The sequence below is a fragment of the Peromyscus leucopus genome, chromosome 4, assembly GCF_004664715.2.
Source record: "Peromyscus leucopus breed LL Stock chromosome 4, UCI_PerLeu_2.1, whole genome shotgun sequence".
Classification (NCBI taxonomy): Eukaryota; Metazoa; Chordata; class Mammalia; order Rodentia; family Cricetidae; genus Peromyscus; species Peromyscus leucopus.
Window position 1 is genome coordinate 80,774,970 of NC_051066.1, and position 19,799 is coordinate 80,794,768.

A 19,799-nucleotide genomic window follows, 5' to 3' on the forward strand; every position below is an offset into this window, starting at 1 on the left:
CAGCTCCAGAACCCAAGACCCAGGCAGGAACATGGGAACATGGTGGAAAAGGGTATGGAAAGATCATAAGAGTTGTATAGGAAGTTTGTTATGAGATTGTGTCTCCTAGAACTGACGAGGGAGTTTTACCTCAATATGGCTGCCCAAACAAGACCCGAACAAGGACAACGTGAACAGACATGTGGAAAGAGGCAGGGCTAGACAAAGAACTATAGGCGACTAAGGGGTGTGGAGAATGGGAAAATTAGTTTTCCCAGGGATGGGATCCTTAATTGGTTATCTAATACCAAATGGTCAGCCCTGAAATCATAAATACAAGCAATTCAGCACACACACACACACACACACACACACACACACACACACACACACACACACAAAGAAAAAGAGGCCATGGATATGAGAGCAGGGAGGAGGGAGAGTCATGGAAGGACTGCAGGGAGAAAAGGGAAGGTAAGAAATGATGTAATAGTTTAACTTTTAAAAAAAGGCATTATGATAGTTTCTATGCTGTTCCTCTGAGTTCTGCATTCTTTAAGTAACTTCAGAAAAGTTTTAAATTCAGATAGTACAGCTCCTATTTTGTGAGATTTCTTCACTGGTCTCTGAGTAAGATTTTTCCACTAAGAAAAGGTTCCACTAAGAAAATCAAGATCCACGTTATGTTGCATTGCCCTGCCATGCCCCTCCACTGAATCCTTACTTAGTTATTTAAAACATATGCTACTTCTACTTGTCAGTATAAAGCTAAAGCCATGTTTTCTTCCCTCCTTTTTTTGACTGACCTCCCTCCCTCTCTCCCTTCTTCCTTCCCTCCAATATTGGCTCATGCAGATCAGGCTGGCCTCAAACTGGCTCTGTAGATGAGGCTGACTTAACTGCTGACGCCCCTCTGGTCTCTATCAAGAGCTGGGATTACAGGCACAAAGCACCATGTGCTGCATATCTTTTGAATAATGTCTCAGTACCACCAGATAGATGTTATCATTAAGGGGCTGGTTAAGGGACATGAGAAATCCTATCTAGAAATGAGCTTTATCTCAGGAAATTCAGACAGGAAATGATGCTATGAAGACTCATGTTCTTTCTTTGCAATAGTCAACACAGACACTGCAAATTCAGAAATAAAGACACTTTAGCCATCGAGTGTGGTTAAACAAATGGTAATATATGTACTGTTTTATTTGGTAAGGTTAAAAAAAAAACAAAAACAAAAACAAAAAAACCCACTGGCAGTTAGCAAGGCAAGCCTAAATTTACTACAACCTATTTTTTAAAGCTCAAAGATAAAATTGAGTCTTTATAAATGAGAAAATGATGTACTAAAAGCAATATATTAAATCAATTTTAAACACCAAGCACAATTTATAGCTGACTTTGAAACTCATCCACAAAACCTCAGTCTTTCTATACAAAGGCCAGAAGCTGAATGCGGTATAATCTATGGGACTGGTGCCTTTCACCACAGCCTCTCACTGACAAGGTCGTTAGATACATGATATCTAAGTGAGCAGCTTATCCCTGCTTCATTACTGATAATTAAGACAAGTAATATTTTCTTGACAGTAATGTGTCCGTTAACAGATACTGTCTAGTTTGCATAAAATAAGCATTAATTTCCATACTACTATCCCAGATTAAAAAAAATATGTATCCGTGTAGCATGGCTTCATTGTTTTCCCCTTTATTGCCTTAAAGAATTAGCAGACTCCAAAAACATAATGTACATATTAAGAAATTTATCTTTACTCACATCTTGAATTCATAAAGCATAGAGCATCAGGAAAGGATTCTGAGAAAGGGACCACTGAAAATGAAGACACTAGAGAATTCCATGTCAATTATCTGAACAAACTTGTGAGGTTGGACACAGCCACTTTTCATTGCTAAGACTCAAGTGTCAGCACAGTAAATTTTTGGAGGCACAGAACAAGTCTTTTCATGTTGGCAGGGAACAAAGTCAATCCAATGTATCTCACTGAAAACCAAGCACTTAGGAGGCAGAGGCCGGAGGAGCCCTGTAAGTTCCAGGATAGCATGGTTTACATAGCAAATTCCAGACCAGCCAGGGATACATAGCGAGACCCTGTCTTGAAATGAAAAGAAAGAAAAGAGCTACAACCCAGGGCCATGGTGTTGTCCTGGCCAAGGCTGTTGCAGAGGGCCATGTCTGCGTCCATGGTCCTACAGCAGCCAGGGTCTGAGTTGATGTCTGGGGCTCCTGTTGTCATCGAGGGCCATGTAGAGGATCAGGGTCTGGTAGGCAACCTCAGACCATGTCAGTATCCAAGGACTGTGCCATACCCAGGGACATGTTGATCTGGGTGGCTAGTGCTGCCATCTGGAGCCATGGAGCCATCTAGGCACAGGCTGCTGCTGAGGGCCATGTCTGGGTTTGTGGCCCTGCAGAGGCTGGGGTCTTGGGTGGTGGCCATGGCTCCAGTTGCCACCGAGGGCTCTGTGGATACCTGGGGTCTAGCCAGTCACCTGGGAGCATGTTGATGTCCAGGGGCCATGCTGCTGCTGGGACTATGCTGATCTGAGGGGCCAGGGCTGTGATGAAAAGTACTAGAAGTCACAAGGCTATTTGCCCAGAAGCCTGAGGGAAAAATGACACTTGAAAAGAATAGTGATGTGTGTGTGTGTATGTGTGTGTGTGTGTGTATACACATGCATGTGCACACGTACCACAGTGCCTACATGGAGGTAAGAGGAAAGCTTTATTGAGTCTCCTTCCACCTTTACCTGAGTTCCAGAGACTGAACTCAGGTTATCAGTTTGCCAAACAAGTGCCATTATCTATCGAGCCATCTTTCTGGCCCCAAGGTCTGAAATTTTCAAACAAGTTTCCATACAAAATGGTTTGCAAGCCTAGATATGAGTATGTGGCTCATCTTTACAAGATTCTTACCTTTACCCCTTAGTTTAATTCCTTCATCAGGAAAAAGTCCATAACATCTCATCTAAGAGCTGTGGAGAGTATTAAATGAGCCCACAGGAAATGGGCTTAGACAGAGCCTGCCCAGCACATCTTAAGAAAGGGTGTATCAATCCCTGGCTGGGAGTTTTTTGAATTATGTCTACTCGTTTATTCACCCCAGTCTCCAAGACATACATTAGGCTACTAGTGTAAATGTGCCATTCTTCAGGTATGCTGAGGGAGAAGAGAGGCCGACACCTATTCTTCACACCTGACAAACTTCTCACCTGCAAGAGCAGTTAACTGATGGTAGAGTGCTGAGCATGGAGCTGTGTGTGAGAACCTCAGAAATCAATTCCCTAGGCTAGTGGTTCTAAACTCCCTAATGCTGAGACCCTTTAATACAGTTTCTCATACTGTGGTGAACCCCAGCCATAAAATTATTTTCCCCAGCCAGCCATAAAATTATTGTTGTCACTTCATAACTCTAATTTGTTACTGTTATGAATTGTAACGTAAATATCTGTGTTTTCCAATAGTCTTAGGTGACCCCTGTGAAAGGGTTGTTCACTGTCCAAAGGGGTCTCGACCCTCAAGTTGGGAACCACTGCTCTAGACAGTGTGAGAAGAGGAAGTATCCTTCAGGGGTAGGTGTGCTGGTATTGTGTTCCCCAAAATATCGTGTACCTTAATAAACTTATCTGGGGTCAGAGAACAGAAAAGCCACTAGTTAGGCAGTGATAGCACACGCCTTTAATCCTAGCATTCCAGAGACAGAAATCCCTCTGGATCTCTGTGAGTTCAAGGCCACATTGGAAACAGCCAAGCATGGTGACTCACGCCTTTAATCCCAGAAAGCCAGCCTTTAATCCCAGAGAGTGGTGGTAGAAAGCAGAAAGATATATAAGGCATGAGGACCAGAAACTAGCAGCATTTTGGCTGGTTAAGCATTTGGCTGGTTCAGCATTTGGCTGATTAAGCATTCAAGCTTTGAAGCAGCAGTTCAGCTGAGAGCCATTGGGATGAGGACACAGAAGCTTCCAGTCTGAGGAAACAGGACCAGCTGAGGAACTGGTGAGAACTTTTAAGATTCATGCTACAGGTAGGTACATAAGGTCAAAGATGACAAAAGCATATCTAAATTTTGGCTTTGCTATTGAGCAGCCACATGATATTGATAAAGGGTCTCAGACTGTCTGGACTCTTCTTTACATTAATATGAAGATAAGTGAAAATGGACACAAGAATCAACTGGTACAGTGGCTGACCACACCACTAGGAATAAAAGGAGAGGCACAGATAAGCGAGGTAGCATTTCTAGTTCACACAACTATGTCACACAACTAGGTAGCTGAAGAGCCTTCTCCTCTACGCCAGGAAGGAGTAAAGCGACGATGATGTCAGCACCCTTATAAGTTCCTGCCTGAACAGAGAGCCTGAGGAGGTACAGCTACAGCACAAGGATCGTTCCTAGTATGACTGACATTAAGAAGACAAATACTGGGAATGTTGCAGTGAGTTATTTGTTCAAGCCAAATGACAGCAGCATTCCTGAATACCTACGTGTGCATCAGCTTGAAAAAGTGATGCACTACAGAGTACCTGGCCATTTGATTCTTTGTGAAGAGTCCCATATGGTGTCAGTGCTTTGCATGTTTTGTTATTGTCTTGGGTGGCAAATAATTATTCATGACTGTCCTATTTTTAAACAAAGTTATTACCAGAAATGGAATTTATCGTTTCTGGACAAAGGTAGGAAATTCAGGGCCAGCAATTTTTTCAAAGCAATGAAAGGATGTCTTTGTATAAATTAACACAGACACTGTAGTCTATTCAGTATAAGATAACTCGGGTGGCTGGTGAGCTGGCTCAGTGGGTGGAAGTGCACATGGCCAAACCTGAGGATCTGAGGTCAAGGCCTGGACCCACCTGTGAAAGGAGAGAACTGATTCCTACCAGTTGTCCTCTGACCTCTACACTCTTTAGCTAGGGCACATGTGTTCCCCCACAAATAAATAACGTAACTTCAAAAGATGGTATAGGTACAATTAGGATAACTATATCTCATACGTGAAATAGTATTTTTAATCTACCTACCTCCCCTCCCTGTGTGCTTATCTGTGTGTGCGAGTACAATGCGGAGGTCAGAGGTTGATATCAGTAGTCTTTCTGGGTCACTTACCCATCTTATTTTTTGAGACAGTGTCTCTCATCAAACCTGAAACTTGTTGAATGGCAAAATTCATTGGTCTGCAGTTCTCGGGAATCGTTTTGTTTCTGTCTTCCCAGCATTGGGATTTTAGGCATGCACTGTACCCAGCTTTTCATGTGGGTGTTAGGGATCTGAACTCAAGCTCTCATGCTTGTGAGGCTGGAGGTAGTTGGAGTGGTTAAAGATATCAGTTTGAGGAGATCCAGAGTCCCCTGGGAGATGGGCCTCTGGGCATGCCTCTAGGGGTTATCTTGATTAGTTTAATTGATGTGGGAAGACTAGCCCCCTCCCTCCAGGTGGCAATTATTCCTGGACTGGGGATCCTGGATTGCATGGAGGACAGAGGGAGCTGAGCACAAGCTTTCTTTTGCTTCCTGACAGTGGATACAACGTGACCAGCTACCTTACGCTCCTGCCTTGATATACTACATTCTGGAACCATGTGCCCAAATAAACCCTTCCTGAAGTTGCTTTTTGTATTTTATCGCAGCAATGACAAACAACTAAGACAGTGGGTGACAGGGATCAGAACTCAGGTCCTTAAGCTTACATGGCAAGCACTTTAGCTAGGGAGCCATCTCCTTAGCCCTATTCACTTTTCCACAGAGCAGAAGCCTCCGTTTCAGTACAAGCAAACCTTGATACCACAGCAGCTGTAAATATGTATGTATTTGAAAAGAAGGATCCTACTGGTTGCTGAACAAACACTGTTTGACTGTCTATTTTGTGCATTTTCAATTACAGGGAGGTGAAGGAGATGTACTGGAATGCTCCCCTCTACCTTTTTGGGGTCTTTTAACTTGCCACATATCATGAATAAGAGAGAAACCAGTAAGTCCCAAATAGTGGCAATTCAGCTATCAGAGAGTGGGAGGAATTATTCTTATACCTTTGACTGACTTCTGGCTTTGGCATCTAACAGGCATTTGTTAGGGACCTTTTCTGAGTCTCAGGTCTCTCTGATGAAAAAAAGACAACTAGCAAATTGCAAGGATTGTTCTGAGGTTTAAGTGAGAAAACACATATGCATGTGTATAAAATGAGCTTTATTTAGCCAGAGAAGCATTATTTTGGCTCCATTTCATAGGGACTATCACTATCTGCCTGTTACCTAGACTGTAGAGACTCCTGCCTGCTTATGATTACTCCTCCAGATGTCCCTGGTGTGTGTGAAACACTACAACCACTACAACAAATCAGGCCTTGTGCCAAGTCTGTCATGTATAATACCTTATTTAATCTTTACAACAGTTCTCTTTACTTCATCTAAGCAGTAAGGAAACTGAGGCAGAGAGAAGTTATTTGCTGGACTCACATAACCAATAAATGGTCGTAGTTATTTTTATACTGAGTCAATGGGAGTGCATAATCTCAGTGTAAGTCAGTGTGCCATGCTGTTTCACAGGACACAGAACCTGGGGTAGAAAATGAGTGGCTTTACTCATTTTCTGTTATAAGCAAAAAACAGGTGAGCTTTCACATACACAAATCCCTAGATTTCCCCCACTCTCCATTCTGACAAATACTTCAACTCAAAGAGCATGTGGGAACAAGGATGTTTCATCACTGGGCTAAGTCACTCTTTTCAAATAGGTATAAACTGTTTGAATCTAAAAGCACTTTCATATGGCAAGAGAATACCAATTAACAGTTACTAATACATTCATTAGTGTACTGAATAAAGAGTGCAAAATGGAAAGTACGTCCAAAGTACTATGATGACCATTGAGCAAAGTTGCTTACATGCCACAGGGGTTGGGTAGAGCATTGCTACCAAGATGCCTTGAGTGGCAGAAAACCAGTCTGTACATAGTATGCTACTCTCTCAATAACAGTAAAATCTGCAATCAAAATTAGAAAGTCCCTTTAATTTTATTTCTAATAACCACATGAATTTGTTCTCTTTCTATGCAAGCTCAAATTAATATAACATGGATGATGACATTGCAGATTCTTGCAAGTTCTGGGTGCATACTGGTTTACTCTTTACAAGTGAGTTACTATCTAAGAGTAATACTAGAAACTGATTTCCAGCAAAAGTCAACAAACTGTGTGTGTTTAATAGACATTTATTGAGTACACACTAGAAGTAGGACTGTGTAGTTTTAAAATATACACCCTGTTACCTTCCTGTTCTGTTTGCTACATGAAGTCTTCAATTAACAAAACCCAACAACTGTATTCTGTTATGAAAACTTTCTCTATTTTAGTATATCTGGTAAGATTTAGTAGTGGCCCAAAAGACCATAGTAGTAAGTAGAAAAATGAGCAATGCTCTAACTAAAATGAATGAAACTTTCATACTTCATAAAATAAGAAAGATTTGAGTTTATCGTTCAGATTCAAGTACCAGGGTCATATATATTTCAAAGGTCAAATATATTTTGGTTAAATAAGAAAATTGGTCCTGGTAATTAGGTATGCATCTCCTGGGGTGAGGATGGTAGTGGAGCCAGAGAGAGAGAGAGAGAGAGAGAGAGAGAGAGAGAGAGAGAGAGAGAGAGAGAGAGAGAGAGAGAGAGAGAGAACGACACTAGTACAGCAATAGCACAATAATCTCACATTCACACTCATAAGGATTAGTAGCACAGTACTTTTCTTTGTAAGGAGGGATGTTAACATTTGTCTGGCTGCAATTATTTTAGGGAAAATGAATTTCAACAAAGCATCTGTGTTTTTCCAAAGTATTTTGGTTGGTTAAAGCCTTATTTGTTCGAAAACATAAATAACCTCTTGCTTAGACTCAGAGCATCAGTAAGCTTTGACAGATGGCCCCATTTCAAAATCATTTGTGATAACTCAAATTTATCCAAAAGTCTGTCAACTTCTTCCTTTTAGTCAATCATATATTTCTATCATAAATGTTTTGATCTGTTCATTGTTGGAAATCACACAATTCAGTAGTATTTATATTTAATTTGATTTGGGGCAATCCTGATTTAAAAAAATAAACTCATGACACTAAAAAACTGGTAATTATGAAAATTTTAAGCTAAACATAAAATTAACACGAAAATGCAATAAGAATGCAAGGAAGCAGTGGGACAAACATAAATACTGAAAAACCATTCTGAGTCTCCCTGTGACTGTGATTCTTCCCTTTCCTCTGAGTCTCCCTGTGACTGTGATTCTTCCCTTTCCTTTCTCCATCATACTCAAGAATGTGGACAGAGGCTGCTTGTGACTATTCTGTACTTTCTATTTACTTTTCATAAAAAGTACTAAAAAACTGATAGATGTAATTAAAGTTCTATAGCCCATCTCTAAAAATTCATGGCACTGGTCACCTAGCATTTGGCATTGTTCACTATTCTCAAAATTCTCTCATTTATCAGTTTTGATGAGACCCCTGCACAGGATTCTTCTTCTTTTACTTTTGAATTTAAATGTTTTCTGATCCTATTCCACTGAGTTCAATTATAAACTGCAAGCTATCTACAATGGCTTGGATGCACAATGGCCCCTAAAGTCCATATATGGAAGGATTGCTTTCCAAGTGGTGGCATTCTTGAAAAGTGATTAGATCACGAAGCTGTTCACTTTCCCCAAAGATTAATCCACTGATGAGTTAGAGTTGAATGAGTTAAGAGGTGGGGCCTGGAGGAGGAGCTGGGTTGCTGGAGCATGTCTTTGAAAGGTCTCTAAGAATCCTTCTCTCTAGTCTCTTTTCATCTCTTTTTTCTTCCTGACTATGTGACGTGAGATTTCCTCTGCCATGCCTTCTGCCATGCCATGGGCTTACAAGTGAATCCCAATCATGGATTGAAATCTCTGAATTTGTGGGCCAAAATGAATGTTTTTCTCCTTAGTTTTGTTCAGGTATTTTGTTACAGTGACAAGAAACTAACATGTAACATGAATCTTAGAAGGTCTTATTAATAAAAACAAACCAGAGGCCGGGCGGTGGTGGCGCACGCCTTTAATCCCAGCACTCGGGAGGCAGAGCCAGGCGGATCACTGTGAGTTCAAGGCCAGCCTGGGCTACCAAGTGAGTTCCAGGAAAAGGCGCAAAGCTACGCAGAGAAACCCTGTCTTGAAAAACCAAAAAAAAAAAAAAAAAAAAAAAAAAAAAAAAAAACCAAACCAGGAGCCAGGTATTGGGGTGAACACTGGAAGATCAGAGAAACAGAACCAGTCACAGCTAACCTCACCTTGCCAACTTCTCAGCTGATCCTGTTTCCTCAAACTGGAAGCCTCTGAGTGCTCATACAAATTAATCTCTGCTGTGTGGTGGTATTGTGTTCCCCAAAATATTGTGCACCCTAATAAACTTATCTGGGGTCAGAGACAGAACAGCCACTAGATACAAAGGCTAGAAAAAGGTGGCACTCACACCTTTAATCCTAGCACTCCAGAGGTAGAAATCCCTCTGGATCTCTGTGAGTTCAAATCACATTGGAATGGCCAGGCATGGTGACACACGCCTTTAATCCCAGGGAGTGGTGGTAGAAAGCAGAAAAGTATATAAGGTGTGAGAACCAGAAACTAGAAGCATTTGGCTGGTTAAGCTTTTAGGTTTTGAGCAGCACAGTTCACCTGAGAACCATTTGGATATGAGGACACAGAGGCTTCCAGTCTGAGGAAACAAGATCAGCTGGGAAGTTGGCCAGGTGAGGTGAGCTGTGGCTTGTTCTGTCTCTCTGACCATCTAGCATTTCACCCCAATACCTGGCCCGGATTTGTTTTTATTAATAAGAAATTTTAAGATTCCTGTTACACTGCTGAACTTCTGCTAAAAGCCTAAAAGCTTAAAAATCCTAAAAAGCCTCTAGTTTCTGGTCCTCACACCTTATATACCTTTCTGCTTCCTGCCATCACTTCCTGGGATTAAAAGTTTGTGTCTTTCCCAAGCAAGACATGAGATCTCAAGTGCTGGGATTAAAGGTGTGTGTCACCATGCCTGGCTGTTTCTAGTGTGGCCTTGAACTCACAGAGATCCGGATGGATCTCTGCCTCCAGAAGGCTAGGGTTAAAGGCATGTGCTACCACTGCCTGAACTCTATGTTTAATATAGTGGCTGTTCTGTTCTCTGACTCCCAGATAAGTTTATTGTGGTGCACAATATTTCAACCACACTAACACACTCGCCAAATTTCTTTGAGTCATATATCTCCTTTGAGTAAATCCATGCACCTGGATATTCATAAATTGATTCCACATTCATGATGTGTTAAGCTTCACATTTACTATGTTTCTTATTATCTTAATCTAGTAACCAAAATTAGAAATGTGAGAGCCAACTTAGACGACTCCTCTCCCTTCACTAGGTAATTAAGTTCAGTTCATTTTATTAATTTCCGATAAGTTCCTTCCTTAGGGAAGGCCATGCTGAGGACAATGACAACCTGGCATCTTAAAACAGTTTCCTAATGAGACTCTAGTCTTGTTATTCATTTCTTTACAGTTTAGATGAGCTGTAACATTCCATGTCGCTGCCAGAGTAAAACTTCTAAAACAAGTATGAGCCTTTATTCTTGCATGGAATACTTAAGTAGCTTTATATCACCCTGAGAAGAGAATCTCAAATTGTAGATAAAAAACATATGATCTAGCTCTTTCTTGGAGGGTTTCCTTTCTTACTCAGGTTTAGACTGCAGTCTTATAAGATGTGAAGACTAACTCCTTAACTTACCACTTGAGACGATAAAAGCAGGATTTCTTGTGAGTTCAAAACAGTCCTGGGCTACCTACTGAGTTCCAGGATAATCTTGACTACTGAGTGAGAATTTTTCTCAAAACAAACACAAATAACCAAATAAATAAGCAAGCTAGCTGCCTAACTGAAGTCCTAATAAAGTGGATTCTTGTATCTAGTTACAGGAAATATGTTTGAATTTAGGAAAGTTAAGATCAGAAGCTTCTCTACAATAGCAAAGAGAACAAAAGTTCAGAACCACACACATGTAGTACTGGCAAGAAGAAGAGCACAACTTCAAAGGCTAAAACAAGATGACGACAGCTTGCAAATACAGATTCTGCTGTCAGGGAAGGACTCGGCAGCAGCAACAACTATGTAAATCCGCTGGGATGGCTTGAGGAAAGGCCAAGTGAACAAAATTTGAGAATAAAGTTCTTTCTGATGTCAAAAGCAATATCACATTCCTGGAGGAATTACAGAAGTTGGAGCCACCATCAAGGATTTCAAAGATGCAAGGGTGGGGGCTCTCATCACGTCTCTCTTTAACTCTCCTATTCAGCCAAGAGAGGAGAGATGGACCATGGAGAATGATAGTTAACTATCACAAACGTAATGAAGTAGCAGTTGTAGCACCTTTACCAGATGTGTTATCCTTACTTGTACAGATTAACATATCTCCTAACACAGGGCGTATAGTTAATGATCTAGCAAAGGCCTTTTTCTTGGTACTTGCCCATAACAACCACTAGAAACAATTTACTTTCAGTTGGCAAGACCAGTTTTACTTCAAGAATATATTAACTCTCTAGTCCTGTTTCATAATGTAATTCAAAGGGATCATGATCTGTCTCTTCTACAAAATATCACACTAGTCAACTATATTGATGACATTATGTTCAGATCATAAGCAGGAGGCAGCAACCACTTTGGACATGTGGATAACACATATGTGCATCAGAGGATGGGAAATAAATATAACTGAAATTCAAGGACCTTCTACCTCAGTGAAATTTCTAGGAGTGCAGTGGTGTGGGACATGCAGAGATATTCCTTCTAAGGTGAAGGATAAGTTATTGTACCTGGCCCCTCCTACCACCTAAAAAAAAAAAGCGCACAGCATTTAGTGGGCCTGTTTAGATTCTAGGAACAGCATGTTCTTGAGGTGTGTTACTCTGGCCTATTTACCAAGTTATTCAGGAAGCTGCTAGCTTTGAGTGGGGCTTGGTACAGGAAGAGGCTCTTTAACAAGTCCATGCTGCAGTGCAGGCCACTCTACCAATGAATCATATGATCCAACAGACCTGATGGTAGTTGAGGTGTCAGTGGCAGATAGGGATGCTGTTTGGAGTCTTTGCAGTCTCCCATAGGTGAATCACAGATTTTGGGACTTTGAAGCAAGGCTTTACCATTATCCACAGACAACTATTCTCCCCTTGAGAGACAGATCTTGGCTTGCTATTGGGTCTTAGTAGAAACTAAACATTTGACAATGGGCCACCAAGTTACCATGGAACCATCATGAGCTATTACAATATCATCTGCTCCCAAGCATGCACCTGTAGTCTCATGGAATATGCCCTATAACAGGTTGACTGAGAGAGAGATTAGAGCAGATAGTTCGACATGCTATACAGGCAACCACCCCAAAGTGGACAGCTGTGGCATTACAACTCATTTCTGGGACAAATCTGAAAGATAATTGTGAAGGGAAATCTTCAGTCGGCAGAACTTCAGGCAGTACACGTGGTCATACATTTTTCTTGGAAGGAGAAATGGCCAGATGTGCAATTGTTCACTGATTCATGGGTTGTAGCCACTGGACTACCTGGATGGTTAGTGACTTGGAAAGAACATGATTTGGAAAACTGGTAAGAAAGACATTTGGGGAACAAGTATGTGGATAGATCTTTCCAAATAGGCAAAGGATGTTAATTGTGTCCCATGCAAATGCTCATGAAAAGGTGACTTCAAAGGAGGCATTCAGTCATCAATTAGACAGTATGACCTGTTTTGTGGACAGTCGGCCTCTTGCCCAGGCCATCCTTGTTATTGCCCCATGGGCCCATGAACAAAGTGGCCCCGGTGGCAGAGATGGAGGTTATGCGTGGGTGCAACAACATAGGCTTCCTTGTGCCAAGACTGACTTGGAACAGTTGCAGGTGACTGCTAGATTTGCCAAAAGCAGAGACCAACACTGAGCCTCAAATATGGCACCATTTCAAGGGTGATCAGCCAGAGACCTGGTGGCAGGCTGACTACACTGACCACTTCCTTTGTGGGAAGGATAATGCTTTGTCCTTACTGAAGTAATACCTAATCTGGGTATGGATTTGCCTTTTCACATAATGCTTCCGCCTAAACTACCATCCATGAACTTAGAGAATGCTTCATCCACTATCATAGTATGCCACACAGTACTGCTTCTGACCAAGGAACTCACTTCACAGCCAGAGAGGTGTGACAGTGGGTCAAACTCAAGGACTCCACTGGTCTTACTGTGTTCCTCATCATTCTGAATCAGGTGGTATCAAAACTACAAACATGTATTTCATTTCTTTCTTCTTTTAAAAAAATATAAACTCATGCTGGGCTTGGTGAAACATATCTTTAACCCCAGCAGAGGCAGAGGCAGGTCTGCTTTAACAAAGTGAGTTTCAGGCCAGCCCAGGCTATACTGAGACCCTATCTCACACCAACCAACCAACTAACGATACAAACATATAGTCACAATGATTGACATAAACCAACTGTTCACTTTAATAGATTTTAGTGCAAATAAGAAAACCACTCAGCATGCTGGAAGGGGGTGAGTGCTATGGGAAAATGAAGCACTTAAGAATGTTTGGGAATGCTGAATGAGGGTGCACTGCTGCTCCGAAATGCTGTTCAAGAGAATCCTCATTCAGAAGGTGATATTTGACCCCAAAATGCCCCCCCCATCAAGACGTCTCTTTCATTACTATCCCCCACCCCAACCTAGTCCCTCATGTTCCCATCCCTGCTGGTCCCCAGTCTACTCAGGAGATCTCTTCTATTTCCCCTTTCTAGGGAAATCCATGCCTCCCTGTCCCCCCTTTGAGCCCTCCTTGTTACCTAGCCTATGTGGGGCTGTGGGATTATAGCAAGGTTCTCCTTTACTTTACAGCTAATGTACTCACTTATGAATGAGCACATGCTATGTCTTTCTGAGTCTGGGTTACCTCACTCAGGATGATTTTTTTTTTTTTTCTAGTTCTATCCACTTGCCTGGAAATTTCCTGATGTCAATGTTATTGAGTAACACTCCATTGTGTAAATGTACCACAATTTCTTTATCCATTCTTTGGTTGAGGGGCATCTAGATTGTTTCCAGGTTCTGGCTATTACAAATAACACTGCTATTAATGAATATAGCTAAGCAAGTATCCTTATGGAATGTGGGGTGTGTGGCATTTTGGGGTCAGGTAGAAACTTGGTGCAAGGGAAACTCCCATGAATCTACAAGGATGACCTCAGCTAAGACTCCTTGCAATAGCTGAGAGGGTGCCTGAATTGGTCATCTCCTGTAATCAGATTGGTAACTGCTACCCTAATAATCACTAGAGAGCCTTCATCCAGAGACTGCTGGAAACAGATGCAGCGATCCACAGCCAAGCACTGGGCCCAGCTCTGGGAATCCTGTTGAAAAGAGGGAGGAAGGACTGTACAAGCCAAGGGGGTCAAGATCATTGCAAGGGAACCCACACAAACAACTAACCTGGGTTCACAGAAGCTCACAGACTCTGGACCGACAGCTCAGAAGCCTGCATGGGACTAACCTAGGCCCTCTACATCTGTGTGACAATTGTGTAGTTTGATCTACCTATAAGACTCCTAGTGGTGGAAGCGGTTCCTGCCCCTAACATTTTGGCTGCTTCCAGGAACCTATTCCTCATACTGGGTTGCCTTGCCCAGCCTTAATACAAGGGGAGGAGCTTAGTTCTATCTTAACTTGATATGACATTCTTTGTTGACACCCATGAGAGGCCTGCCCCCTTTTTGAACAGAAATAAAGGAGGAGTGGATTAGGGGTGGGGTGGGGGGAGGTAGTGGGGGTGAGAGAAGGGAATGGGAGGAGAGGAAGGAGGGGAAACTGCAGTCGGGATGTAAAATAAATGAAAATTTTAGTTAATGAAAAAGAAGGTGGGCTGGGGGGTGGGAGGATGGAGGAGAGGGGGATCTTTGTTATGTAAAATGAATAGAAAATTTCTTAATAATAAGAAAAAGAAGGTGATATTTGAAGGTACTGCACTGAGGATGTTACTTACTTACTTACTTACTGAAGATGTGAAAAGACACAGAAGGTAATATTCCTGGCAAAGAGTATAGGCAGCACAGGCCATGAGTTTAGTGTGTTCAAGCAAGGAGGCCAGCATGGCTAAACAGAGCAAACAGTATGAGAGGAATCAAAGCTGAGATCAGAGTTAAACAGGCAGCTCATAAAGCAAGCTGGGAGCCACAGAAGAACTTCGGACATGAAAATTGGTAAGGTGAGAAATGGCATAATCATTTTAGCTCCTGAATGAAAAGGGCCTAAAGGCAGTCAGGGCCCAAAGCAGGAGTCTAGTTAGGAGGCCACGCAGGATGGTGACTGAATGATCCCATGGCGGTGGTAAAATGGTTTTAATTGTGAGCATATTTTGAAGCATAAGTCAATAATTTAAATGGTTCTATGTTAGAATGAATGCTGGGTAAATAGTGATCTTATTCTAAGAAATGGGAGGGGGTGCATCCTATGAAAAAAAAAAGCATTGTTCTATTAGAGAATGCGGGTAAATAATTATTCTAAGAAATGGGAGGGGGTGCATCCTATGAAAACAGAAAAAGGAGCATATGGCTGTAAAGTTTTGAAAGTGGAAGGACTTGAGCTGTAACTCCTGAAAAATTGGCCTAGGGGTTGAGAACAGAAATCATGGATAGTGTGCATCTCCCATAGTGCCCACTTAAACATTTTATAGGTTTTTAAATAGGGTATTTGTTAGTTTAGCTTTGTTTTCTGAGGCAGGGTCTCATTCAGCCTAGATGACCTTGAGCTCTGGATCTTGCTCCCACCTCCCTAGTGTTGGAAATACAGGCAGGTGCCATGATGCTTGCTTCAATATATTTTAAAACCATGAAGACTGCTAGTCGTTTTTGTTACACTGCCTTCTCATGAGTTCTAGTGGTAAGAACTCTGTTCATTTAACCTGTCTGGCATTTGTGTTCTTTAACATCATATTTAATTCTGTGTCTTTGTTTTGAGAGATAAAACATGCCCTGGCATTTTTCAGATAGGCTTTATCTGATGACCTTGATGCTCCTGGAATAAGGCTTTACTTTCATTTACTTCTAAAACTGAAATTTATTACTGGTAAGGTGAAAACAAAACTAGGTGACAGGTCAAACTAAAATCATAATCCATACTAGTAGTTTTATAAACAAGACTTTTCTTCCCATATCAAGTGTTTTGGCATGGCTTTCCAAATATACTCATAATACAGACTTCTACTTAGTCAGAAACATATGTCTCCTTATTTTCTACCTTTTATTAAAGGGAATGTGTCTGATGAAGACAGTGATAATTGAGAACAACACATTGAAAGGTTTCCTATTGAGACAGCAAGAATATGCAAGCAATTTAACACACAATTTGTAATTTTTCCATATTCAGTAAGTGAAGAACGTGTCTTCAGTGCTCTGATGTGAATCCTTTCTTAAATAAAATGTGCTATAACATTTATACTGTCAAAAATGACCCAAAGAGTTATTACAACCATTCTCAATGTGCCATTAAAATGCCACTTTTAAGAGATTCTACATAGAACTCATCTCTTTGTTCATTTCTATAAAAAGCAACTACTATGGCTTGACTTTCTTTCCAATGCAGCAAACAGACTGATGAATTGCGAACAGTATTAGGCACATAGAATAAAAAGATCACAATTTGGAAACATACAACATTTCTTGTGGTTCAAGGAAATTTTAAAACGTGTGTGTATTTTAACAAGCAAGAGGTTCTTGAAAATTGGCAGTATTATATGAATCAACCAAAATAGTATAATGAAAGATTCCCTAGAAAATCCTTCTCTGAATCACTCAATAGAGTAAATCAACCCAAGTACCATTTCACTAAACAAAGAATATGAAGAATATTAGCACATAATTCTGTATAGAGACATTTCAAAGCATTTTTGGTGATTATGCTAATTTTCTTATGAGTAATATCTTCTACATCATATAAAAATTAGCTTTTTCTCCCATTTCTCTTTTTCCTTTTTCTTTCTTTTAGTTGTTGTCTGGGACTGATGCTGGGAGCCAGCCCTAGGCATGCTAACACAAACTCTCCAAGTAAGCTTCATCCTCTCAATCAACACATGTAATTTTGAAAGTCTAAAATTTAATACACACACACACACACACACACACACACACACACACACACACACTTTTTTTCTACTCTCACTGTAGTTTCTTCAATTTCCACGGTCTGTTATGTTTTGGGCCCTTTAATGACACTCCTATTTGATTTAATAAAATCTCACTTATATTTATGGATTAAAATAAACAAAGCTTTATAGTTTATAACTGATGAGGATGAATGTAAGTATGTATAATGAGATTAGCATTTTGCATTGAAAATATAATAAGGAATGCTGGGCACTGTGGTGCACCTTTAATCCCAACACTAGGGAGGTAAAGGAAGAGTCAGACAGATTTCTGTGAGTTCTGGGTTAGCTAGGGATACATAGCATACACAACGAGAGTCAATCCTTCTCGCTCACATCATATATATAGCATAACAAAAAGCTATGGACATGTCTTGAGAATTTTATTAATTTCTGGATTACTCCTTTACACTTAAACTTCCAATAATATACTTAGTTCATACAGAAACCATTTGGATGAATAGTATTATTATTTCTAATCCACCTAAGCTTAGTAAAAATGAAGTTATATGTAGGTTTTTAATGATCCTAAAATAAATAGCACTTTAACAAATGTCATCATTACTAAATCCTCTTTCAACTAAATACAAGTACCAGGTCTGGAGAGTTGGCTCAGCAGTTAAGAGCACTTGTTGCTCTTGCAGAGGACCTGAGTTCAATTCCCAGCACCCACATGGCAGCTCATAACTGTCTGTAACTTCAGTCCCAGGGGATCTGAAGCCTTCTGACCTCCAAAGGCACCAGGCACACATGGGAATCACATATATACATGTAGGCAAAATACCCATAGACATAAATTGATAAAATAACCAAATTTACAAAAAGAGCCAAGCCCCAGATGGTGCTTTAAAAAGACTAGTTTGATACAACTTAATCTAACCAAGTGATCTGAACAATCCACAGAGATTCCTATACAGAAGCCACTGGCAGAGAATATCACATTAGCTGTATTCCATGGACGTCTTAGAGCAGGCTCCAAATGAACATGCTGAGAAAGGCAGGCCATGTGTTACTTCAAGAAAGTGTATAGAGGGTTTCCTACGTGCATGATAAACCAGGCTTGAGGAGTAGACTTCACACTTTCCTGCCCTTTACATACCTTAGAACGATTCTCCCTACAAAACCAAAATGAACAGAAAGAATGTAGCTAAATGCTAGTTCTTGCTTAAAACACAGTTCTTGGTAGGAATAAGAGTGACAGGTCTGCAGTGGCCCCAGAGCTGACAGGATTATTTTACATGACTGCCACTCACCTGTAAGTCACAGGCTTAGTTTAGAATTGAATTTAAACTTAGGATTCCAGTGCAGCTGGGGAGAAGGTGCTTTCCACAGTCCTTTTGCTGTCTTGAGGTGCTGTGGCCATCAATCATCAGGGAGCTCATGGTGCCATCAGAAAGGCTGTTGTGAGGGTACATGTTTTAGGATATTTACGTTCACTCACTGGCATCTAGACATTAGTGTGTGTGAGGGATATCACTGGCAAGCTTAGGCTAGCATTTTGTGGTGTACCTTCTGGTCTCGCTAGAAGAAAATAGGAAAGGGGCAAATATTATTCATGTCTAAACTGAGTTATTTTCTTTGATACCTTAAATCCATGCAACTATGAATAATGCATGATAGCTTAGTTTTAATGGCTAATAATGAGTGATGTTTTCTTAAAATGGTTTAAGTGATATGACATTAGTAACTGTATACTTCCCACTGTAAATCTTAAAACACTAACAGCAACACACGAGTTAAATAATTTCTGTCTTTAAGCTTGCATATCAAATGGGAAATAAAATTAATCTTCTAGGTTGTATGCACTAGCTTAAAGACACATTGACAACTTCTTTTAGAACTTATATCCTTTAGGTATTGTGATTAAATATGCAAATGTGTAAGCAAAGAAATCATTCAGCTAATTTTTATGGTTTTATTTTGAAAATCAGGCTAATGTCTAAGGGAAATGAAGGCCCTTGACTTTCCATCTGAAATCTTTAATTATAAGCATTATACAGTTGAAAAGCATCCTAAATTTGGTATTATCTTAGCTCTACCTTTATTTACTTTTATATAATTATCTTGATGAAATATATAATTATAGCATTATACAAAATTACTAACCCCTTTTTTAATGTTTCCTAAGTGATAAACACATTGCTTATGGATTCAGACAATAAATCTCAAATTAAAATAGCTAAGGGTTATAAAAGTAGAAACCATAATTCCCTCATGCTTGGTTAGGAAAAAATAACCTTGAAAAACTCGTTTTGGAGAAATATTTTATGAATAAACTTGGAAGATGAAATTACAGTTTTATAAATGATTTAAATTGATATTCTAATGCTAAAATGAGAGGGAAATACAACAACTATTGACTTTGGTACTGTGGAAAAAGAAAAAGGCTCTGTGCATTAATTCTTTAATTTGTATTATTGAGGAGTGTCCTAGAGAAAAAAATATCATATTGTAACATTTTTGTCCTATCTTTGCTGTCTTCAGCATCAAATTGTCACTCTTACACGGGGAGGAGTCTCCTATTTAGAAAACAATGAAGTGCACTCTGGAACAACTGGAGGGAGAGATACTTTTCTCCAAGCTGCA

At 40.4% G+C, this 19,799-nt stretch overlaps 1 protein-coding gene across 3 annotated transcripts in view; it reads right to left on the minus strand.

The window, feature by feature from the left end:
• Elp4 (elongator acetyltransferase complex subunit 4) overlaps window positions 1–19,799 on the minus strand; it is a 196,543-nt gene that overhangs the window by 65,004 nt on the left and 111,740 nt on the right. The window contains exon 10 of one of the 3 annotated variants that reach the window (XR_005091368.1): window positions 18,467–18,611. The exons of 1 other annotated variant lie outside the window; for it this stretch is intronic. Coding sequence is in view for 1 of the 2 variants with exons in the window: in XM_028877862.2 (XP_028733695.1) it covers window positions 18,699–18,734 (36 nt within the window). In the remaining variant the exon portion in view is untranslated. One more of the 3 variants, XM_028877862.2, reaches the window with a different exon arrangement.